The sequence below is a fragment of the Ictidomys tridecemlineatus genome, chromosome X (genome assembly GCF_052094955.1).
Source record: "Ictidomys tridecemlineatus isolate mIctTri1 chromosome X, mIctTri1.hap1, whole genome shotgun sequence".
In the NCBI taxonomy this organism is placed as follows: domain Eukaryota; kingdom Metazoa; phylum Chordata; class Mammalia; order Rodentia; family Sciuridae; genus Ictidomys; species Ictidomys tridecemlineatus.
This window is the reverse complement of record NC_135493.1, coordinates 801,017-821,707: the sequence shown is the minus strand read 5'-3', so window position 1 is coordinate 821,707 and position 20,691 is coordinate 801,017. Positions and strand designations below refer to the sequence as shown.

Genomic DNA, 20,691 nt, shown 5'->3' with positions numbered 1-20,691 from the left:
CTTTATGTCACAGGGCCTAGCACTTAATAAGTTCTGAGTATTTGATGAATATATGAATTTTAACCTTCTAGAACAAAAACTTACTATTAAAGGTTAGTTTTACTCAGATGTAAATCTTAAAACTTGCAGTCAATCCATGTAAAATGGGGATATAGCTCATTTGGTAGAGTGCTCACCTAGCATGTACAAGGCCCTGGGTTCAATCCTCAGCACCACTACAAAAAAAAGTTTTTAACTATCTTGAGAATGATGTATTGAATCTGAAAATTGAAACTACCAGTGGATGTGTAGAACTTTATAGAATTCACCTATTTGCATTTTCCTCATTAAATTACAGTAACATTTAAGGCAACAAAGTTATTTTGCTTGCAATATGTATGAATCATCGAATCATAATGGTATGAGCACCTCTCTGCTACATATTTTTTCCATGAACTTAAAAATTATTTTCACTTTTTATTATGGAAATTTTCAAACACACATAAAATTAGAGAATACACTGACTTCCCCATGTATCTATCACCCATGTAAAACCACCATGAAATTTTAACTAACCAATTATTGTAAAACAAATACCAAATAATCATTTTATTGTATTTCAGTATATATTGTTAAAAGGTAAGTACTTTTTAAAATCATAAGTACAATACCTTATTATCAAGTCAAAAATCAATAATTCTCTAATGTCAAATATCTGGTTCAATATTTCCCCATCTCAAAAGTGTTTCACATTTAGTTCAAATCAAAATTTAAGGTCCATATTGCATTTGGATGGTATAAGTCTCTTTTAATTTATAGGTCCTCCTTTATTTTTGCTTGGAGTGTATTTATTGGTAACAGTTCCAATAATATATATATAATGTTCTTCCCTTGTTCCCTACATCTTTTTTCTGATGCCAGGGTCTCTGGTTTTGGTATTTATGGTGAGCATTGTCTACATGTATGGCCAGATAAACTTGTTTTGGATGTGTTTGGGGTTTTGGCACCTCCTGCTGGTGGGTATGTCAGAACATTATCCTTGAATCTTCAACTTTGTGGACCCATGTAGTGAAAACTCCTTGTCCTGGGGCTTGAGAGAGCCCTTTCCCCATTTGTGCCCTTCAGCACCTCCTGCCCTTTCCCAGGTCACTACAGCTCTGCACTGCATTTTCACTACTCTGGCAGCCCTCCAACGCAGTGCCCCTCCCAGGATGGGACAGGGTAGGATGAAAACTTGGGACCTGTTAGATCCGAGCTGTAACATTTGTCTCTTTGCTGAGGTTGTCCCCAGAGTCAAAGGAGTGAGGTTAGCGGTCAGGGGCAGTTTCTGGCAGCTGCCTGCTTGGGCTTGAAAGGTTTGACTCATAAGCTTCTAGTCTCCCCAAGCTCTGATTCTCTTTGCTGACCTTGAGCTCAAAGGAAACCTGCTTGAGCAACCCCACTGTCATAAGTGTTACTGGCATTCTGATAATATGGTAACAAGACTATCCTTCATCCAAATGGCCATTGTTTGCTTGGACCTCCCACCACTCAGCTTCTGGATCTGAACAGTTACTATCTTGTGGATTCTGGAAGAAGACCAGACATATTCAAGATGGAGGAGTTTAATGTAATTCTAGCTAACACTCCCTTAGGGCTGGTGTTTGTGGTTTTGAAAGGCAGAGTTCCTGTGTGGTTAACTATTAATGTGCTTTTTGTTCATTCTTTTGATCAATGTTTGCCAGAAAGATAGGCATAAAAAATGGTTGAATTTTTATTTGCATCTTGTACTTTTTTTACAGTTTGGGAAAATACCATGAGTCTTTGCTTGAAAAAATAGTACAGAGATGGATTTAGAATTTTTGAGTATCAGTGTTTTGGATGATCTGTTTCTTCCATGAGGGAAACTTCTACATGCGATCCTGTAGGAAAATTAGACTGTTCCCCTTTCTGATCCCCTGTCATGCATGTCCAGTATGATTTCTTGGAAATTAGGTCCAGAACTAAAAAGGGTTCTCTGCCCAATAGTCACTTACACAGTATTAGTGTGAACTCTTGGAAAACAGGATGGAAACCTAATTTAGTTCTTGACCTGATTTCCCAGAAATCTTACAGTGTGGCTTGTATCTGTGATGCCTTTATTCTGAAGGAATCATGAATTTACAAACTATTTTTCTAAAGAAAACAGTGTTGCACTTTTTTCACATTTTTGACTTGCCAAAACTTTTTACAATTTTAAAATGTTAAGAAATGACATCATTATTGAGAACAGTGCTTCTCAACCTTTTTTGCACATGGGTGTATCTGTAGAATTGTAAAATCTACTGATGCCTGGTTTTCATCCTAGAGATTCTGACTTCAGTGGTCTAGGGTGCTGTTGTGGCAGCCTGAGGTTTCAAAATGTTGCAGATGTTTCTAATGAGCAGCCAGGACTGAGAGCCACTGAAGTAAAAGAATTGGTAGCTGGTACTAATAAAATTATAGTTCTGCTATTAATGTGACTACTTAATAGGACTTCAATATCATTATAAATTAAGTGCCCTACAACTTGAGATAACTGCTACATACCGAACAAAAGTACGATATTACAATTCACAAAATTTGAGTAGATGCAAGGAAGGGAATTGTACTGTGGTGCTTTTTTTAAATCTCTAAGATAGAGGAGATCATAGTTTCCAACTTCCCTGAAGACTGAGTTTCATTGTTAATATCAGCTCCTATCACATAAAAAACATTTGAATGTTAAACCTTCTCTAATGGCTATTGTATTTTTATCTACATCATAATAATGGCTAAAGAGAATGAGATTGATTAAACCAATGGCTTCCAATATATCTGTTTAAAGGAAGGAAAATTGTTTTGAATCTTTCAAAACTCTAAATACCTGGCAGCAGAGGGACATTGTTACGAAGGCCACAACTAAAACACAGAAAAGCCATCTATTTGATTTGTAATGGTAATGTAAATCTTGGCACCACAATCTATTGATAATTTTAAATGTAATTTAGATCCATAGATGATGTAAACATTATAGTTGTAAAATGCTTTATTAAATTGTTTTACTATTAACATGAGAGTTTATTTAAATTATTTCATGGAAATTTAGCATTGCTTCCCTGGTGTGTGGACCAGACATCTCTAAAGCAACATTTCTCTTGTCTGCAAACTGGATTCACAATGGCAATACAATAGTCCTTTCCAAAGAATCATAATTCACATTAACATAGGAAAAACTCTAAAGTCCAACAGGAAAGAAACCTGTTTACCTGTGTTTAACCTAGTATTCCCCAAATATCCAAAGATTTTTTTTTCATTACTGTTCCTAGAAACACTTTCAGAAATGCTGCTTTAAAGAAACAGTTTGCCTAGGGGCTGAGGTTGTAGTTCAGTGGTAAAGGGCATGCCTAGGACATGTGAGTCACTGGGTTCAATCCTCAGCACCACATAAAAATAAATAAAATAATAAAGGTTAAAAAAAGGAAACAGTTGGCCTAAAATAATAATGGCATTTAATCATCAAGGACCTATCAGAATTTGCTCATAAAGTCATCTTTCTTTTTGGAAGGAGGGGCAATGACAGTTCTAGTATCTATTTGAGCCAAGTGGATGGCCATAAGGTAGCTGTCAATTGTCAACAGGCTTCATTCAGTAGATTTTTATTAATTAATATCTGGATTTATTGGAGCGGTTTTGACTATAAGGATATAAAAAATAGGTATATGATCTAAGACTTTATTTTGTTCCTGCTTGCCTGACTTCCAATGGAATTTTTTCTTCATTCACAATAAATTAGGGATCACTAAACATTACAAAAATCATTTCTATGCCTTTCATGCCACTGAGTGAAAAAATATTAAGCACCTTCTTCTGACTAGGCACTGTGGTGGGGATGTAAAAGCAGAAAGAAATATTCCTACTGGCACCTAGAAGGACATTTTGTATTATTGGAAGTACAATAGGTATGGAGTTAGGTTAAAGGAAGTTTTGAGTTAATTCAGCATGTAATCTATACTTGTTACCCTGGAGGCATGAGTCTTCACCTCATGTCTCATATGACTGGTGGTATGAATTCAAGTGCTAAAGAGAATTCATTAGTAACTTGTACTGAAGATCCTTAAAATACACTTAGTACCAAGCCAAAATTTTTCACTTAAACAGGTTTATTTTAGCAGCTCAATTTTATGACATTCTACACATGTCTTAAATCGTCTGTTCTGCATAGATGGCATATTCCACTAGCTCTTACAGTTGATTTTTCTTTTGCTATTTGCTGCTACCTGGCCTAAAGAAAGGAAGATAAATAAAATGTGCTTGGTAGAAACATGGAGCAGCATTTAATTAATTCTTCAGCAGAACTTTACTTTGCTGGAGACTTCAGTGTCTGGTTTTCTTCTTTTTCAAATCCTGAACAGACGAGAGATCTTCCCTTGGGATATCGAGCACAACACTTACGCAGTTCTTCGATAACAGCCTGACACTTTGATTCGATGTAGTTGTTGGCTGCAAAATAGACAGGGAGACCCCAGTCATGATCTCACATGGCTGAGAAGGTACAAAGATCGGCACTTAATATCTAACTATGGAACTGGAAGAAAAAAGACATATCTAAGTCAATGAAATTCTTTCTGATTTAGATACCTGTCAATAGGTCAATTAGGGAAAAAAAAGTATGATGTACAAAGTACTTGAAAACTTTTAGTATATCATTTCCTTTTACTATTGAGTTAATAGATTATCTTTCTTCTAAGGCAGTGGTTATTATTAGTATTGGTAGTCACTGATCTCTTGGAAATATCATAAAATAGAAAAATGTACAGGACCCACATAAAGACCTTATGGCCTCCATAGCCTAAAATATTATCTGCTTGGCTCTTCACAGAACACATCTGCAGAGTCCCTAAGTAAGGAGAACTTGACCAAAGATTTTATGTCAGCTGCAAGTAATCTGAGAAGCTGCATGGAAGTTAACTATACCACTTACTAGTTATGTGACCCTGGACAAGTTACATAATTTCTGTGTCTTATTTTTCCAGCTCAAAAAGGGCAATCATAGTAGTATCCATCTTGTGTGAAAGGATTAAATTTTTTACCATGTGTAAAGCCCTTCACATCTAGCAAGTGTATAGTCTTTTCTGCTTTCATTGTTTCATATTGCACCAAGAGTGTGGAACCAACTTTTTAACTTGGTTCTTGTTCTCCTATTGTCTTATTGTCCTTTTGAGTTACTACTTCAAATCATATAAAGATTTATTTAGGAGAAGAAATTATAAGCAAAAAAATTAAAAGCCCACATTTTTTCCTTTTTTATTAAAGTTGGAGAGAATAAAGTATGACTAAAATGATACTATTATGCTTTGTATACAATAAGAGACATGAAAAAGTGTGCTCTATTTTTGTAATATGAAATGATTGCATTTTGCTGCCATATAGCAAATTAGAATTAAAAAAATTAAAATGGTTTTATGCATCAACATTTTAGAATAATCTAAAAGACTATAAAATAGTGCTTCCATCATAATAGGAACCAAGATAAACAAAATAAGGGTTTTCTTTAGGTGGTGGGTATTTGGGGAATCCTTAACCATTTCTCCTTTACTTGTTTCTATAATTTCAAGAGCATCTATCTATTACTTTAATAATGGGAAAATTACCAAAAAGCCAATTTTCAGGTAGTTCTATAGCTTTTTTTATTTGTTCTGGCAATAAGCATTTGCTGATAAAAAATAAAATCCTCTAATATTTGGTCATACTAAGAGGCTGAATTGAAGCTAAACAGGCAAATAACATCAAATATGCTTTAAAAGAAATTCACTTTTCATACTGAGTGAATTGCTGAATCTGGCAGCCTGAATTCCAATTGTATTTTCAAACCACCTTCTACCAAATTGGTTTAAAAAAGAGAGTGGTCAGTTGCAGCTTCAGTGAAGCCTGGTTTACTCTTTTCTTTTGTCTTGCAGTGCTGGAGACCAAACTCAATGCCTTGTACATGCTAAGCAAACACCACTGAGCAATTTCCCCTGCCTTGAAGACTAGTTTTAAAATGAGTCAATTTACAAAGGACTTTGCTCCACATAAGAATTAGAACCAAAATATTAAAAATCAAAATGGTAAGAAATATTAAGCATCTCTATAATAACTTTGAACGAAAATGGTCTCAATTCTCCAATTAAGAGACAGAATGGGTTAAAAAATAAGACCCAATTATATATTGTTTGCAAAAGACTCACCTTGCAGGCAAAGACAGCCACTGTGAAAGTGAAAGGATGAAAATGGATATACCATGTGAATGGAGTCAAAACAAATTACTCTCATCCAACAAACTTCCAAGTCAAAATTAACCAGAAGAGAAAAGATCATACTGCTAAAGGGAATAATCCAACAGGAAGATATGATAGTATATATTTATGCCCCAAATGTTGGTGCACCTAATTATATAATGCAGACACTAATTTTGGTATAAAGACTTGGATAGACCCCAGCATGAAAATACTGGGTGATTTCAACACACCTCTCTCACCAACAAATAGATCATTTAAACCTAAAAAAAAAAAATACTAGAAACCTAAATGAAATTTATAGAAAATTTCATCTAATAATACCTGAATACACTTTCTTCTCAGCTGCTCATGGAACCTTCTCCAAATAGACCATGTTTTAAGTCATAAAGCAAGTCTTGGCAAATATTAAAAAAAGATTGATATATTCCCTTGAATCTTATCAGATAATGGAGTGAAATTAGAAATCAATACTAAGAAACTGTAGAAACTATATAAACACATGGATATTTAACAATAAACTTTTGAGTAACAGATGAAACCGGTGACATTTGAGGAGAAATTTTAAAATTCCTAGAATTGAATGAGAATAGACATAAAACCAACCAGAAACTGGAACACTATGAAGATGGTTCTAAAAGGAAAATTTATAGCTATGAATGCCTCCCTAACAAAATCATAAAGATTCAAAATAAATAACCTAATGATGTACCTCAAAGGTCCCAGTGAAACAAGAACAAATCAATTCTCAAATAAGTAGTAGGAAAGAAATAATTAAGAGCTGAAATTAATAGAGAATAAAAAGTAATACAAGGGATCAATGTAACAGAGTTGGTTCTTTAAAAGATAAACAAGATTGATAAGCCCTATGTAAACTACTCAAAAATAGAGAAGATCCAAATTAATAAAATTAAGAAATGAAAAAGGAGATGTCATCACAGAAAACTGAAATTTCAAAGACTACTTTAAAAACTTACATTCCCCAAATCAGAAAATCTAGAAGAAATGCACATGTTTCTAAACACATACAAGGTATCAAATCTGAATCAAAAAGATTGAAAATCCAAACAGACCTAAAAAGTAATGAAATTAAACCAGCAATTAAAATCCTTCTAATAGGCAGGTTTGGTGACACATTGTAATTCTAGCAGTTTGGGAGGCTGAGGCAGGAGAATCCAAAGTTCAAAGTCAACCTCAGTAACTTAGCGAGAGCCTGTTTCAAAGTGAAAAATAAAAAGGGGGCTGGGGATGTGGCTCAAGCGGCAGCGCGCTCGCCTGGCATGCATGTGGCCCAGGTTCAATCCTCATCACCACATACAAAGATGTTGTGTCCGCCAAAAACTAAAAAATAAATATTAAAAAATTCTCTCTCTCTCTCTCTCTCAAAAAAAAAAAAAGGGCTGGGGATGTGGCTCAGTTATGACTCAGTGGTTAAGAACTCCTGAGTTTAATCCCAAATACCAAAAAAGAAAAAAAAAAGCCTTCTAACAAAGAAAAGCTCAGGACCAGATGGATTCATAGCTGAATTCTATCAGACCTTTAAAGAAAAAAAATAATGCCAGTGTTCCTGATAGTATTCCATGAAATCAGAAAAGGGGGGCACACCCAAATTCATTCCACGAAGCCAGCATCACCCTGATACCAAAACCTTATAAACATGTCAAATAAATAAAACCACAGGCCGATATCCATGATGATCATAGATATAAAAATTCTTAATAAAATGTTAGCATTTCATTAAAAACCACATTAAGATTGTACACCATGATCAAATTATTTTTATACCAGGGATGCAAGGATATTTCAACATGCAAATCAATAAATATAATTCATCACATAAATAGATTTAAAGACCAAAATCACATGATCATAATAACAGGAGCAGAAATAAGCCTTTGATGAAATCTAGCACACATTCATGTTAAAAGCACTGCAAAAAACTAGGGACAGAAGGAACTTACCATTGCATCATACAGGCTATATATGTCAAACTCAAACCCAGCATCATAGGGAATGGGAGAAAACTGAATGCATTTTCTCTAAAATCAAGAACAAGTCAAGAATATCCACTCTTACCACTTCTATTCAATATAGTCTTTTAAACTAGCCAGAGAAATTAGGCAAGAAAAGGGAATCAAAGAGATAAAGTAGGAAGAGAAGAAGTCAAATTATCACATTTTGCAGATATGATTCTATACATGAGACCCAAAAATACTCCAATAGAAGACTTATGGAGCTGACAAACAATAGTCAGCTGATATTCATCAGCATTTATTGATTTTTGTATGTTGAAACATCCTTGCATCCTTAGAATAAAACCAATTTAGACAGGCGTGGTGGCATATGCCTATAATCCCAGTGGCTGGGCAGGCTGAGGCAAGAAGATCACGAATTCAAAAGTCAGCCCCAGCAACTTAACAAGGCCCTAAGCAACTTAGTGAGATCCTGTCTCTAAATATAAAAAGGGCTGGGGAATGTGGCTCAGTGGTTAAACGTCCCTGGGTTCAGACCTTGGTACAAAACCAAATCAAACCAAACCAAACAACAACTTGATCATGATGTACACAATCTTCTTAATGTGTTATTGAATATGAAATGCTAATATTTTATTAAGGATTTATCTATGTTCATCAGAAATATCAGTCTGTAGTTTAATTGATGTGTTTATATGGTTTTGGTATCATGGTGATGCTATCTTCATAGAATTAATTTGGGAGTCCCCACCCTTCTCTACTTTATGGAACAATTTGAGGAATACAAAATCCACTTTAAAAAACCAATAGTTTTACTATACACCAATAATGAACCTGCTGGGAAGGAAATCAGGAAAAAATTTCTTTCATGATACCCTGAACACCAACCAACCAACCAACCTACCTATGGATAAATCTAACCAAGGAGGTGAAAAACCTCTACAATGAAAACTATAGAATATTGAAGACCTCGGAAGATGGAAAGACTTCCTGTGTTCCTGGACAGGCAGAATTAAAGTTGTTAAAATGGCCGTATCACCAAAAGCAATTTGTAGATTCAATGCAATCTCCACCAAAACACCAATGACACTCTTCACAGAACGAGAAAAAACGGTCCTGAAATTCATATGGAAGAATAAAAGACCCAGATAGCAAAGCAATTAAGCGCCACACTACCTGATCTCAAATTATACTACAGAACTACAGTAACAAGAAACAGCATGATATTGGCAACAAAATAGACATAATGACCAATGGAATAGAAAAGAAGACAGAAAACAAATTCATACAGTCACCTGATCCTTGACAAAGGTGTTCAAAACATACATTGGAGAAAAGGCATCATTTTTAACAAATAAAGCTGGGAAAACTGGTTATTCATATGTAGAAGAATAAAACTATTTCTCTGCATCTTACCCTACACAAAAATCATCTCAAAATGAATCAAAGGCCTAGCAATTAGACCAGAAACACTGCAACTGCTAGAAAATAGGAGAAACACTCCATCATATAGATGCAGGCAATGACTTCCTCAATAGGACTGCTAAAGCTCAGGAAATAAAACCAAGAATTAATAAATGGGATGGTGTCAAAGTTTCTGCACAGCAAGGAAAACAATTAAGAGTGTAAAGAGAGTGATGAAAGAGCAAAGAATTATAATGCATTATGCTGTCATATATAAATTAAAAAACATATAGTCATCTGAAATATATAACTTTAAACCAAAGAAATTTCACAGCATTTTTCTAAATAAATAAATAAATAAATAAATAAATAAATGTCGGTATATAACTTCTGCCTCAGTATTTCCACAACAAAGAATATGTTCTAGATTCACAAATTCCTATGTTCAAACAAGATACACTTATGATGTCATTCATTCCATAATTGTAATGTAAAAAATGAGGAAGGAAGGAAGCAAGCAAGCAAAAAGAAGGAGGGGATGAAGAAAGAAAGAAAAATGGAAGAAAAGAAAGGGAAATTACTTATTGATAAACTATTGATTGGTTAAATAAATGAAGCAATATGCAGCCAACTAGGGGAAAAAAAGAGTGTGAAAAGAAAGTCTTTGGAATGGGAAAAAGTCTTTGCCAGCTACTCTTCTCTAACACAGGATTTAGATCCAGAATTATAAAGAACTTGAAAGAATTATCACCAAAAAACAAACCAATCAATGAATAGGCAAATGAATTAAATAGACATTCTGCAAAAGAAAAAAATACAAATGGTCAACAAATAAGAAAAAATGTTCAACATCTTTAGAAATAAGGAAATTGCAAATCCAATCTACACTGAGATTTCATCTCACTTCCATTAAAATAGCATTCATTAAGAATATAAAAAATACAAAAAGTAATAAATGCTGGTAAGGATGCAGGGTAAAAGGAATACTCATTCACTGTTGATGAGACTGTAAATTAGTACAACCACTATGGAAATCAGTAGGAGGTTCTTCAAAAGACTAGAAATGGAAGCACTACATGACCCAGCCATACCATTCTGAAAGAACTAAATTCAGCATATTATATCAATATACAAGCAGCCTAGGTGTCTGTCAACAGATGTATGGATAAAGAGAATATGGTATACATATACAATGGAGTTTGAGTCAGACATAAAGAAGAGTGAAATTGGGCTGGGGCTGGGGCTCAGCAGTAGTGTACTTGCCTGGCTTGTGTGAGGCACTGTGTTTGATTCTCAGCACCACATACAAATAAATAAAGGTCTGTCAACAATTTTAAAAAAAATTTAAAAAGAAGAGTAAATTATGTCATTTGCTGGTAAATGGATGAAACTGGAACACATCGTAGTAAGTGAATAAGTCAAACTCAGAGAGTCAAGAGTAGATAATATGCAGAAGCTAGAGAGAAAACAGGAATTAAAAAGGGGATCTCATGAAAACAGAAGGGAGACCATTAGAAAAGAAAAAGGGGACCAGGATATCGAAGAAGGGATAAAAAGGGCAATTGTTAGAGAACAGAGTTGAATAAATTATGTTATATACATGAGTGAACATCTCACAATGATCCCACTAATATGTATAATTATAACGTACTAATAAAATGGTTTTTTTAATGAAAATTAAAAATTAGAATATTTTTGTGTTTTTAGATATATTAATCAAGGAGCATGCTTTAAAAAATAGTAAGAACACTAAAAAAAAATTGAGGAAGACCTTAGAAGAGGGAAAGATCTCCCATGCTCCTGGATAGGCAGAATTAATCTTGTCAAAATGGCCATACTACCAAAAGTGCTATATAGATTTAATGCAATTCGTATTAAAATGCCAACTATACTACAATGACATTCTTCATAGAACTAGAAAAAAACAATCATGAAACTTATATGGAAAAATAAGAGACCCAGAATAGCCAAAGCAATCCTTATCAAGAAGAGTGAAGCAGGAGGCATCACAATATCAGACATTAAACTATACTACAGAGGTATAGTAACAAAAATAGCATGGTATTGGCACAAAACAAACACGTAGACCAATGGTACAGAATAGAAGACACAAAGACAAACCCACATAAATACAGTTATCTCACACTAGACAAAGGCACCATAAACATTTATTGGTGAGAAGATGGCCTCTTCAACAAATGGTGCTAACAAAATGAAATTAAACCCTGATCTCTTACCCTGCATGAAATTCAACTCAAAGTGGATCAAAGATTTAGGCACTAAAACAGAGAACCTGTGTGCAATAGAAGAAAAAGTAGGCCCAAATCCTCACCATGTCAGCCTAAGTTTTGACTTCCTTAATAAGACTCCTAAAGCAAAAGAAGTAAGATCAAAAATCATAAATGGGATGAATTCAAACTAAAAAAGATTGTTCTCAGCAAAAGAAACAATAATGTGAAGAGAGAGCCTACAAAATGGGAGAAAATCTTTACCACATGTACCTCAGATAGAGCACAAATCTCGATATATAAAGAACTCAAAAAACTTAACACCAAAAAAATAAAAAAACAACAATCAATAAATGGGCCAATGAACTGAACAGACACTTCACAGAAGAAGATATACAACTGACCAACAAACATGTGAAAAAATGTTTAACATCTCTAGCAGTTAGAGAAATGCAAATCAAAACTACTCTAAGATTCCATCTCACGGGCTGCAGTTGTGGCTCAGTGGTAGAATGCTCACCTAGCATGTGCAAGATACTGGGTTCAATCCTCAGCACCACTTAAAAATAAAATAATAGTATAAAAAGGATTATGACTTAAAACGTGCATGCAATTAAAAAATAAGATTTCATCTCACTGTCAAAATGGCAGTTATCAAGAATACAAGCAAGGGCTGGGGATGTGGCTCAAGCGGTAGCACGCTCACCTGGCATGCGTGGGGCCCAGGTTTGATCCTCAGCACCACATACAAACAAAGATGTTGTGTCTGCCGAAAACTAAAAAATAAATATTAAAAAATTCTCTCTCTCTCTCTCTCTCTCTCTCTCCCCTTCTCTCTTAAAAAAAATTTAATAAAAAAAAAGAATACAATCAACAATAAATGTTGGCAAGGATGTGGGGGAAAAGGTACACTTATACATTGTTGGTGGGACTGCAAATTGGGGCAACCACTATGGAAAGCAGTATCGAGATTTCCTCAGAAAACTGGGAATGGAACCACCATTTGACCCAGCTATCCCACTCCTCAGTTTATACCCAAAGGACTTAAAATCATCATACTAAAGTGATGCAGCCACATCAATGTTTATATCAGTTCAAGTCACAATAGCTAAAATATGGAACCAACCTAGATCTCCTTCAACAGATGAATGAATAAAGAAAATATGGTATATATACACAATGGAATATTACTCACCCTCAAACAATAATGAAATTATGGCATTTGCCAGTAAATGGATAAAACTAGAGAATATCATGCTAAGCGAAATAAGCCAGTCCCCCCAAACCAAAGGCTGAATGTTTTCTCTGATATGTGGATGATAATTCAAGGTGGGGAGTAGCTAGGAAAGAATACAATTACTTTGGATTAGGTAGAAGGGACTGAAGAGAGGGGAGGTGTTTGGGGGTAGGAAGGATAGTAGAATGAATCTGACATTATTACATTACATTACATATTATTACATTATGTCCTATGTACATAAGGACATGTGATTCTACATCACATACAACCAGAAAAATGAGAAATTATACTCCATTTATATATAATGTGTCAAAATATATTCTACTAAAAAAATAAGATTTCATCTCACTGTCAGAATGGCAGTTATCAAGAATACAAGCACCAATAAATATTGCTTGTATAACTAATTAAAACAAAAAAAAATATTTGTGGGGTGGGGTTGTGGCTCATTAGTAGAGCACTCACGTAGCATGTGCGAGGCCCTGGGTTCAATCCTCAGCACTACATAAAAATAAAATAAAGGTACTGTGTCCAACTACAAATAAAAAATAAACATTTTAAAAAAACTGTTTGGAAGACTCCTTTCTAGGTCCTATTAGAAATACTATATAACTAGTAGCAAAAACAAATGTTTTAATGAGCTAAATGGTTATCTTTAGAAAAATAAAAATACTTTGTATGTAATTTATCAAATGTAAAATACTGTACTAGATCTTATTTTAAATTAGAAACAGAACACTATAATCACCACCCCTCTAGGAACAGTTTGGTAAAAGAATGAGATCTAGACCAAAACCTACCACATTTAAGCATGTGATCATCACCACTACATAATCATCACACTTTTTGTTTATTGGGGATTTTAAGGGGTTCAAAAATTGGTTTATAACCTTTAATTGTGTAATCATTGCATGATATGATTCTGTTCATCACTATTATAAACAAAGCAGCAATGTAAATATATATATATATATGTGTGTGTTTGTGTATATATAAAGATATGTTGTAAAATTTACTCATATTATCCAGTATTATTTGAAAAGCAACATTTGATAAAATCTGGCAAATATTATGTATGCAAGATTTTTTTAAATATTTTTTTGAAAATTTATTTTTAGTTATAGATGGGCACAGTACATTTATTTATTTTTATATGGTGCTGAAGATTGAACCCAGTGCTTCACGCAAGCTAAGCAAGTGTTCTACTACTGAGCTACAGCCCCAGCCTCTATATGTAAGATTTTGATGAGAAAAAACTGGCTCTTGGGAGGGGCTAGGGTTGTGGCTCAGTGGTAGAGCGCTTGCCTAGCATGTACGAGGCACTAGGTTCAATCCTCAGCACCACATAAATGTAAAATAAAGATATTGTGTCCACCTAAAACTAAAACATAAATATTTTTAAAAAAGCAAAAACTGGCTCTTTAGAATAATAGACATGTGTTAATTGTAGGGAACTACTTCCCAGGAATTTTTTATTCACAGCCATTTTTTGTCTAAGTTTTACTCAAATTCACTATTTTTCTTTTAGCCAAAATTTTTCATTTTAATTATCTATTTGGCTTTTTTTTTTTTCAGTGCTGGGGACTGAACCCAAGGGTGCTCTACCACTGAGCTACATCCCTATCTCTTTTTTCTGTTTTTTGAGACAGAGTCTTGCTAAGTTGCTGACGCTGGCCTTGAACTCTCCATCCTCCTTCCTCAGCCTCCTAATCAATAGGATTGGAGGTATGCACCACTGCGCCCAGCCATCTGTATGTATTCTTGTTGCCATGTGTTTAAAATTCCCTCAAAATTTATGTGGAAAAAAACAAAATAAAAAGAACTTTGCTCAGCTCAGGAATTCTCAACTCTGGCTGTGCATTAAAATCATCTCATGCAGGACATGGTGGTGCATACCTATAATCTCAGTGGCTCAGGAGACTGAGGTAAGAGCATCACAGGTTCAAGTCAGCATCAGCAACTTGCAAGGCTCTCAGCAGTTCAGCAAGACCCTATCTCAAAATAAAAAATACAAAGGGCTGGGGATGTGCCTCAATAGTTAAGCACCTCTGGGTTTAATCCGTTGTTTAAAACAAAACAAAACAAAACAAAATCTGCTTAACTCTCCAGAATGATTCATGTTCAGACCGTAGCTCCAGGAATTCTGATTTAATTGTTCTAGGCAAGTCGTTAAAGCTCTCCAGATGATTCTAATGTACAATCAGGATTGAGCACCCCTAACTTAGAGCATATCACTTTTTATTTTTTGTATAAAAGAATAATTGGTCTCTTACAGTTTACAGATAAAGTAAAAAATATCTTAAAAGCATTTTACATACTACCTTGTAAACATTTCTGTATTTCACAGGCTTGTTTCTGGCACGGATCCTTTTGCGGCATATCCAGAAAACTAAAACAAGAAAAATGATTTTTATTTTGCTTTTTTACTCATAAATAAAGCTCCTTACATGGAATTTTCTTCAGAGACAATTAAAAATTACACTATAAATACTCTTCCCGTGTAGGATGAACCAACTGTATTTTATAATATCCAGTTCTTTAAGGTTAGAATAAATAGCTTTACATGGGAAAAAAAATCCTTAAATTCAATGTACTTGTCCTGCATATCGTAAACCAATGTTGGGCCAGAGGAACTGATGCTGCAGGTCAATGGGCCTAGACAGCTGCCCATTTGTATCATTCAGAGAGAAAACCCTTAATAAATGATTAAATTTCCTCAGCCTTTTTCCTTACTACTCATGTGTAAAATGAGATCATACCTACCTCAAAGGATTGATGGAAGAACTAAATGTGATAAAGATATAAAATGTATAGAATAGTGTCTAGAAGGCAGTAAGTAAAGATTCAAAACATGGTGATTATCATTACCAAGACGCTTTTTTTTTTTTTTTGAGACAGGGCCTTGCTATATTGCTGAGGTTGGTCTGGAACTCCTGAATTCAACCTGCCCTCAACCTGCCCAGGAGCTATGATTATAGGCGCATGCCACTGCACCCAGCCCAATGCTTTAAAAAAACATATTTTAATGTATATAAACTGTTATAACTACTTTGACTCAAGAAATTCTTTATAGGTGGTAAGTCCTTTCCTAGAAATCAGCAATGTTTGTCTACTATGTCCTGAGAAAGGTGCTTATTGCTTAAGCAGCTACAATGAGTTTGTGGAGCTCTTATGGAAATCAGCTTATTTAAAATATGTAACCAAAGAAGGAATTTTAGTGCCTACAATTTTGATGTGCAACTTCTAATAATTGGAAGACACAATTTCAGAAAGAATAAAGGCCTAAAAGCCTTTGTAGCTAATTTCATCAATGCAAATATTTTTTTTTCAGAATCCCCTAAGTTCTCAATAGATACAAATTAGGTCAGTACTGGGATGGGAAACACCAGAGCAAAACCTAGGATATTTACAGGATGGGAGAAGGAAAGGCAGGTGAATGTGCTGCAGGGCAAATAAGCGACAAATAGATGTTGATGCTGCTAGGAGCTGCTCTCTTCTCTCTAAATCAGTACCAAGTCCTTGGTGATCAGGGCATCTGTTCTGTAGCACGTGCTGATTTTTGTGGGATTCATCAGATCCCAGTTCCAGCCGATGATGTCCATTAAAGGTTCTATGGCAATTTCCAAAGGAGTCAATTTCAAGTTATGTATCCTTACTAAATGCTTTTGTTGACTCACTTTGTGCCTGCATAACCCTCTCTCTGCAGTGTCACTTGCAGTATTCTTCATAACCCTTCCTAAACTTCTGTGTTCTTGATGAGTTTTTCAACCCATGCCCTCCCCCCTGGGCCCAAGGGTGGGTGCACTGCAGTGGTGGATGAAGTGATTGCCATATACTGAACAGAACAGAGGAGCATATCTTCCTAGAATCCCAGCACCTGGAAAAAAAAATCATTAAAATCACCACAACGGAATAGAGTGAAAACAAAGAAGGGGAGGAAGGGGGAGAAATAGAAATACATACCGGATTAATCATCAGGCAAAAGCTTAAGCAACAGCTCCTGTACTCCCCTGACCTGTCAGGAAAAGAAAAGTTTATAGAGTACTCTGTTATGAGAGTTCTAATACAATGGGAAATGACTAAGCAATATGTGTACCATTAAATGATGCTGTATCTGCCACAAGCGAGAGTTGTTATCCATGTAGCGCTCCTCAGGGTAGAGTTGCCACATGAGAGGTAGCTGGGAGGTTAGAAGATGACTTGGCCTAGTTGCATTACCTAAGGGAACCTGAATTTGCTGGACTCGTGCCCTTAGGAAACTTGTCTCCTAATGGAAGGGAATGATTAAAAAAAAAAAAAACACACACACACACACACAAATATTTCAGAATATTGAGATTGGTTAGAAACCAAGTTACTTGAAAGCAAAATCAAAGAAATAAGCAAAATGAAAAGTTACCTCTTCCACAACGGCCACCCATGTGCGCTGGTATTCGTCGCGGTAGATACCCTCTTGGTGAACCCAGAGGTGATCGGGTGGAGCCCCCACATCCTCTCCTGCCATTCTGGGCTTTGGGTTCCAATTCTAGCCCTGCTTTTCTCCACCTAAGCCTGTAGCACCCGTGCACAGGACACAGGTGTGACTTTTGAGGTTTGAATAACTCACCAGTGAGTAAGGTACCCTGTGACTAGGAACCATCAATCAGAACCAAACCCCATAGATGTCTATTTGCACAGCCTAAATAGAACCAAGGACATCTGAAACTTTATGCAAGACTAAAAGTGACACTGAGGAAAGATTCAGGCAAAGCCTCAGGTAATGCTAACTGTTGACTGCAAAGTACTCAAGAATTCGAAGTGAGTTTTGTGGAAACCTAGGATAAGCAGTACAGGAGGCTAGGTACTGGTCTCGTATTCTTTGCATTCACAAAGAAATGTCTGACAAAATGTAAGCAATAGAGAATGCACAGGAGAGTGCCTAACGACGCAGTATTTTGGCAGGAAGTCAGTAACATGGACATATGCATGCCATATTCCTTAGGTAAAAGCCACTTCCAAGCAGTTTCCATTTTAATAAATGTAAGATTCTGAACCACATGCATGGATTTCTAAACTGGAATTTAAAATTTAAGGACAAAGGACCTATTTATCAGATCACTAGAAAAGGTTACCTATAGCAGCTGGGCATTTCTAGAAGATGATTTCTATGTTTGAAAAAATATTTAGGGTAGCTTCATGGAGTTTCTGAGCTGCAAGAGACTTTAGGGATCATGGTGATGTAGAGCTGAGTGAGAACAAATCATAGTTATCCATCTAGATCTTTGTTTCATCTTAATAATGCTGCAAGATGTTACAAGAGTCCATTTTTTTTCCCATTGAGGCATAGGTTTAAATTTTTATCTCCCAAGCCAGAAAAGCCCCTCTACCCTTTGAGAGATCTAAAGGAAGCACAATTCCCAAAATATTTGGGTGGAGGACAAGCTCTTTCCATAACAATCCTCTGCCCAGGCTGGGATCTCATTTTAGGAATTTACAATAATTTGAAATGCATTTTGCACGAATGAATCTTTTTGTCCTAACTCAGCATTGTGGCATAGTTTCAAAGGTAAAGGTCTACCTTTTTCAGAGAAGATAGGGCAATGGGGAATCTGTTCCACTAAACAAAGACCTCCTATTCACATTAGGTGGCCATTAGGTGGGAAAGAAAATGTAGCATAGCTTGGGAGGTTGTTAGAGCCTTCAGAGTGAGATTGTCCAGAGCAAACCAGATGTCAGAACTCATATGATACAGAACAGGAAAAAGTCAGAAATAAGAATGAATCAAATTAAACCAAGCCCTCTTTTACAAGGATAACAATCTGAGTCTATTTTTTTCCTTAATAATGTTAAGTTTTTCTTTCCTAAAAAGGAAAATAGAAAAATACTTTTATACAGGTAAGGAATGGTTTTAAGAGCATCACAGTTGTTTCACTCACCATACCCTGAGTAGATCTGATTCTGAGCCTGGCATATGCTGCTGTTTTCACATGAATGTGCTTCCTCATTAAAGATGAAATTCTTTCACCTTAACCAAATCCTGACAATAGCTCTCCTGATCCTGTACACTCAAAACTTATGAATTATATTGGATTTCTTCTTCCTTCTTCTTCTTCAATTCTTATATCCTATCTGTCACCTATTCCAGCAAGCACCACCACTACCACTGTATTCAAAATAAACTTTCCCCCAAATACCATGTTCATTTCAAGCTTCATACTTTTCATCTTCCTTCCAACTTGTCTAAAATACATAAGTCTCTATATTTTAAAGCCATTTTTTCCATATAGCAGATAACAATCATTCTGCTTCTCTTTCCCAGAGCTTTGGAAAGAAAAGTCACAAACAATATCCAGTATATGCTATTTTCAAAATAAAAAGTTAAAACCTTGATTTTGAGCACACACACACACACACACAAAAAAAAAACATAATTGTTGCCAATATTTTTTAAACTAGAAGCCAAGTGTTAAGGGTTTCAGGACCATATCAACTTCATAGATCCTATCACAACAACACATTAATGTTTAAATTTCTTTTGAATGAAAACAAATTTATATTGGATATACTACATAAAGTAAAATAATTACAGTGGCAGAGAGGGTAAACAAATTGGAGATGATGTTTTGAGTTACTATGAATCACTACAAAGGGTTCTTATGAGTTACTCAAAATATTCTCAGAAGAAAGGCAATGTGCTGTGTTGCTTTGACCCAGAGGTTAACATGCTGGGCACTGGGCAAGATAAGCCTGGAAACAAACCTCAGAACATTACCCTGAACTTGGGCTTGCTACCAATCAGAAAGCATGGTGACTCAGAGAATGACAACAGCAGTGATCAAGGGACAGAGAAGCCACCATAACCAGGAATGAACAACATTCTCAGTAGAGAAATGCAAAGGCTGAGCAAGAGGAATCAGATCAAAGCCTATAAAAATGACAAGCTGTATGAATGGAACACCATTTCCTTAAACATGATTCTTGGAACACTTGTTCTCAACATTTTCCTTAGTCAAATAATTTTGGGAATATTGGAGAGTGATACTACCACAGCAAAAGCTCCAGCAAGTTATGTAGTAAAAAAAACTATGCTGTTTAATATTTCCCAAATTTATTTGACTAATGATTTTTGGGTTTTTGCATTGATCCTTGTTCACAAAATTTAGGAGTCCTTGAACTAAAAATGGTTAAAACTTCAAGATAAACTTAGGTACAAGGTACAAAACAATACAGAAAATATAAACCTTTGCAATTCAATTCAAGCAATATAACCATCTGCAAATAAAAAAGTATTTAAAATGTTTAGATATATTTATAGCTATGTTATCCACTAAAACAGATTTTCCCCAAGGAGGTTACATTGACACCAGAGACCATATTGGCCTAGACAGATTATTTTTAGGCATTTTGTAAATTAGGTTCTAAATGGATAATATATAATCTAGAAGAGCTTCCTTAGGTGGTGATCTAAGTAAAACCATCACTTTTTTTCCTTTATAGAATAACTGTTTTGTGCCTTTTATAAAAATATAATTTGTTTACATTTTCAGATGTTTGAACAGTTTTTAAACATTAATCAGTTGAATATGTATATTTTATTTGAAGTCTTTTAATAAACTCATCCAATAACATTGGGT

The 20,691-nt window shown here is 35.1% G+C and overlaps 2 protein-coding genes across 3 annotated transcripts; both read right to left on the bottom strand.

Annotated features, from left to right (window-relative positions):
• Positions 1–4,100: 4,100 nt before the first annotated feature.
• Cmc4 (C-X9-C motif containing 4) lies at positions 4,101–16,555 on the bottom strand. Its single transcript, XM_005342013.5, has 3 exons — positions 16,489–16,555; positions 15,400–15,467; positions 4,101–4,458 (listed from the first exon to the last, which is right to left on the bottom strand). Exons 2-3 carry the CDS (start codon positions 15,455–15,457, stop codon positions 4,316–4,318), a joined length of 201 nt encoding a protein of 66 aa, XP_005342070.1. The 5' UTR covers positions 15,458–15,467; positions 16,489–16,555; the 3' UTR covers positions 4,101–4,315.
• Positions 4,386–17,615, bottom strand: Mtcp1 (mature T cell proliferation 1). Of its 2 annotated transcripts, XR_013431607.1 has the most exons (5): positions 17,478–17,615; positions 17,175–17,345; positions 17,042–17,093; positions 15,400–15,467; positions 4,386–4,458 (listed from the first exon to the last, which is right to left on the bottom strand). XR_013431607.1 is itself a non-coding variant. In XM_013366029.4 (4 exons), exons 1-3 carry the CDS (start codon positions 17,580–17,582, stop codon positions 17,046–17,048), a joined length of 324 nt encoding a protein of 107 aa, XP_013221483.1. In that variant the 5' UTR covers positions 17,583–17,615; the 3' UTR covers positions 15,410–16,955; positions 17,042–17,045. The 2 variants fall into 2 exon arrangements, 1 of the variants encoding a protein (XP_013221483.1); XM_013366029.4 differs by lacking the exon at positions 4,386–4,458 and having other exon boundaries at positions 15,410–16,955.
• Between the last annotated feature and the right edge of the window lie 3,076 nt (positions 17,616–20,691).

Bases quoted from the DNA above. Each gene is read 5' to 3' on its own strand.
- Cmc4 (XM_005342013.5), bottom strand. From the start codon at position 15,457: ATGCCGCAAAAGGATCCGTGCCAGAAACAAGCCTGTGAAATACAGAAA. The intron at 4,459-15,399 runs GTAGTATGTAAA...TCTATTTTGCAG, and splicing joins AATACAGAAATGTTTACAAG to CCAACAACTACATCGAATCA.
- Mtcp1 (XM_013366029.4), bottom strand. From the start codon at position 17,582: ATGGCAGGAGAGGATGTGGGGGCTCCACCCGATCACCTCTGGGTTCAC. The intron at 17,346-17,477 runs GTAACTTTTCAT...CCCTTCCATTAG, and splicing joins GGGTGGCCGTTGTGGAAGAG to GAGACAAGTTTCCTAAGGGC. The intron at 17,094-17,174 runs GTACACATATTG...TTTTCCTGACAG, and splicing joins AGATACAGCATCATTTAATG to GTCAGGGGAGTACAGGAGCT.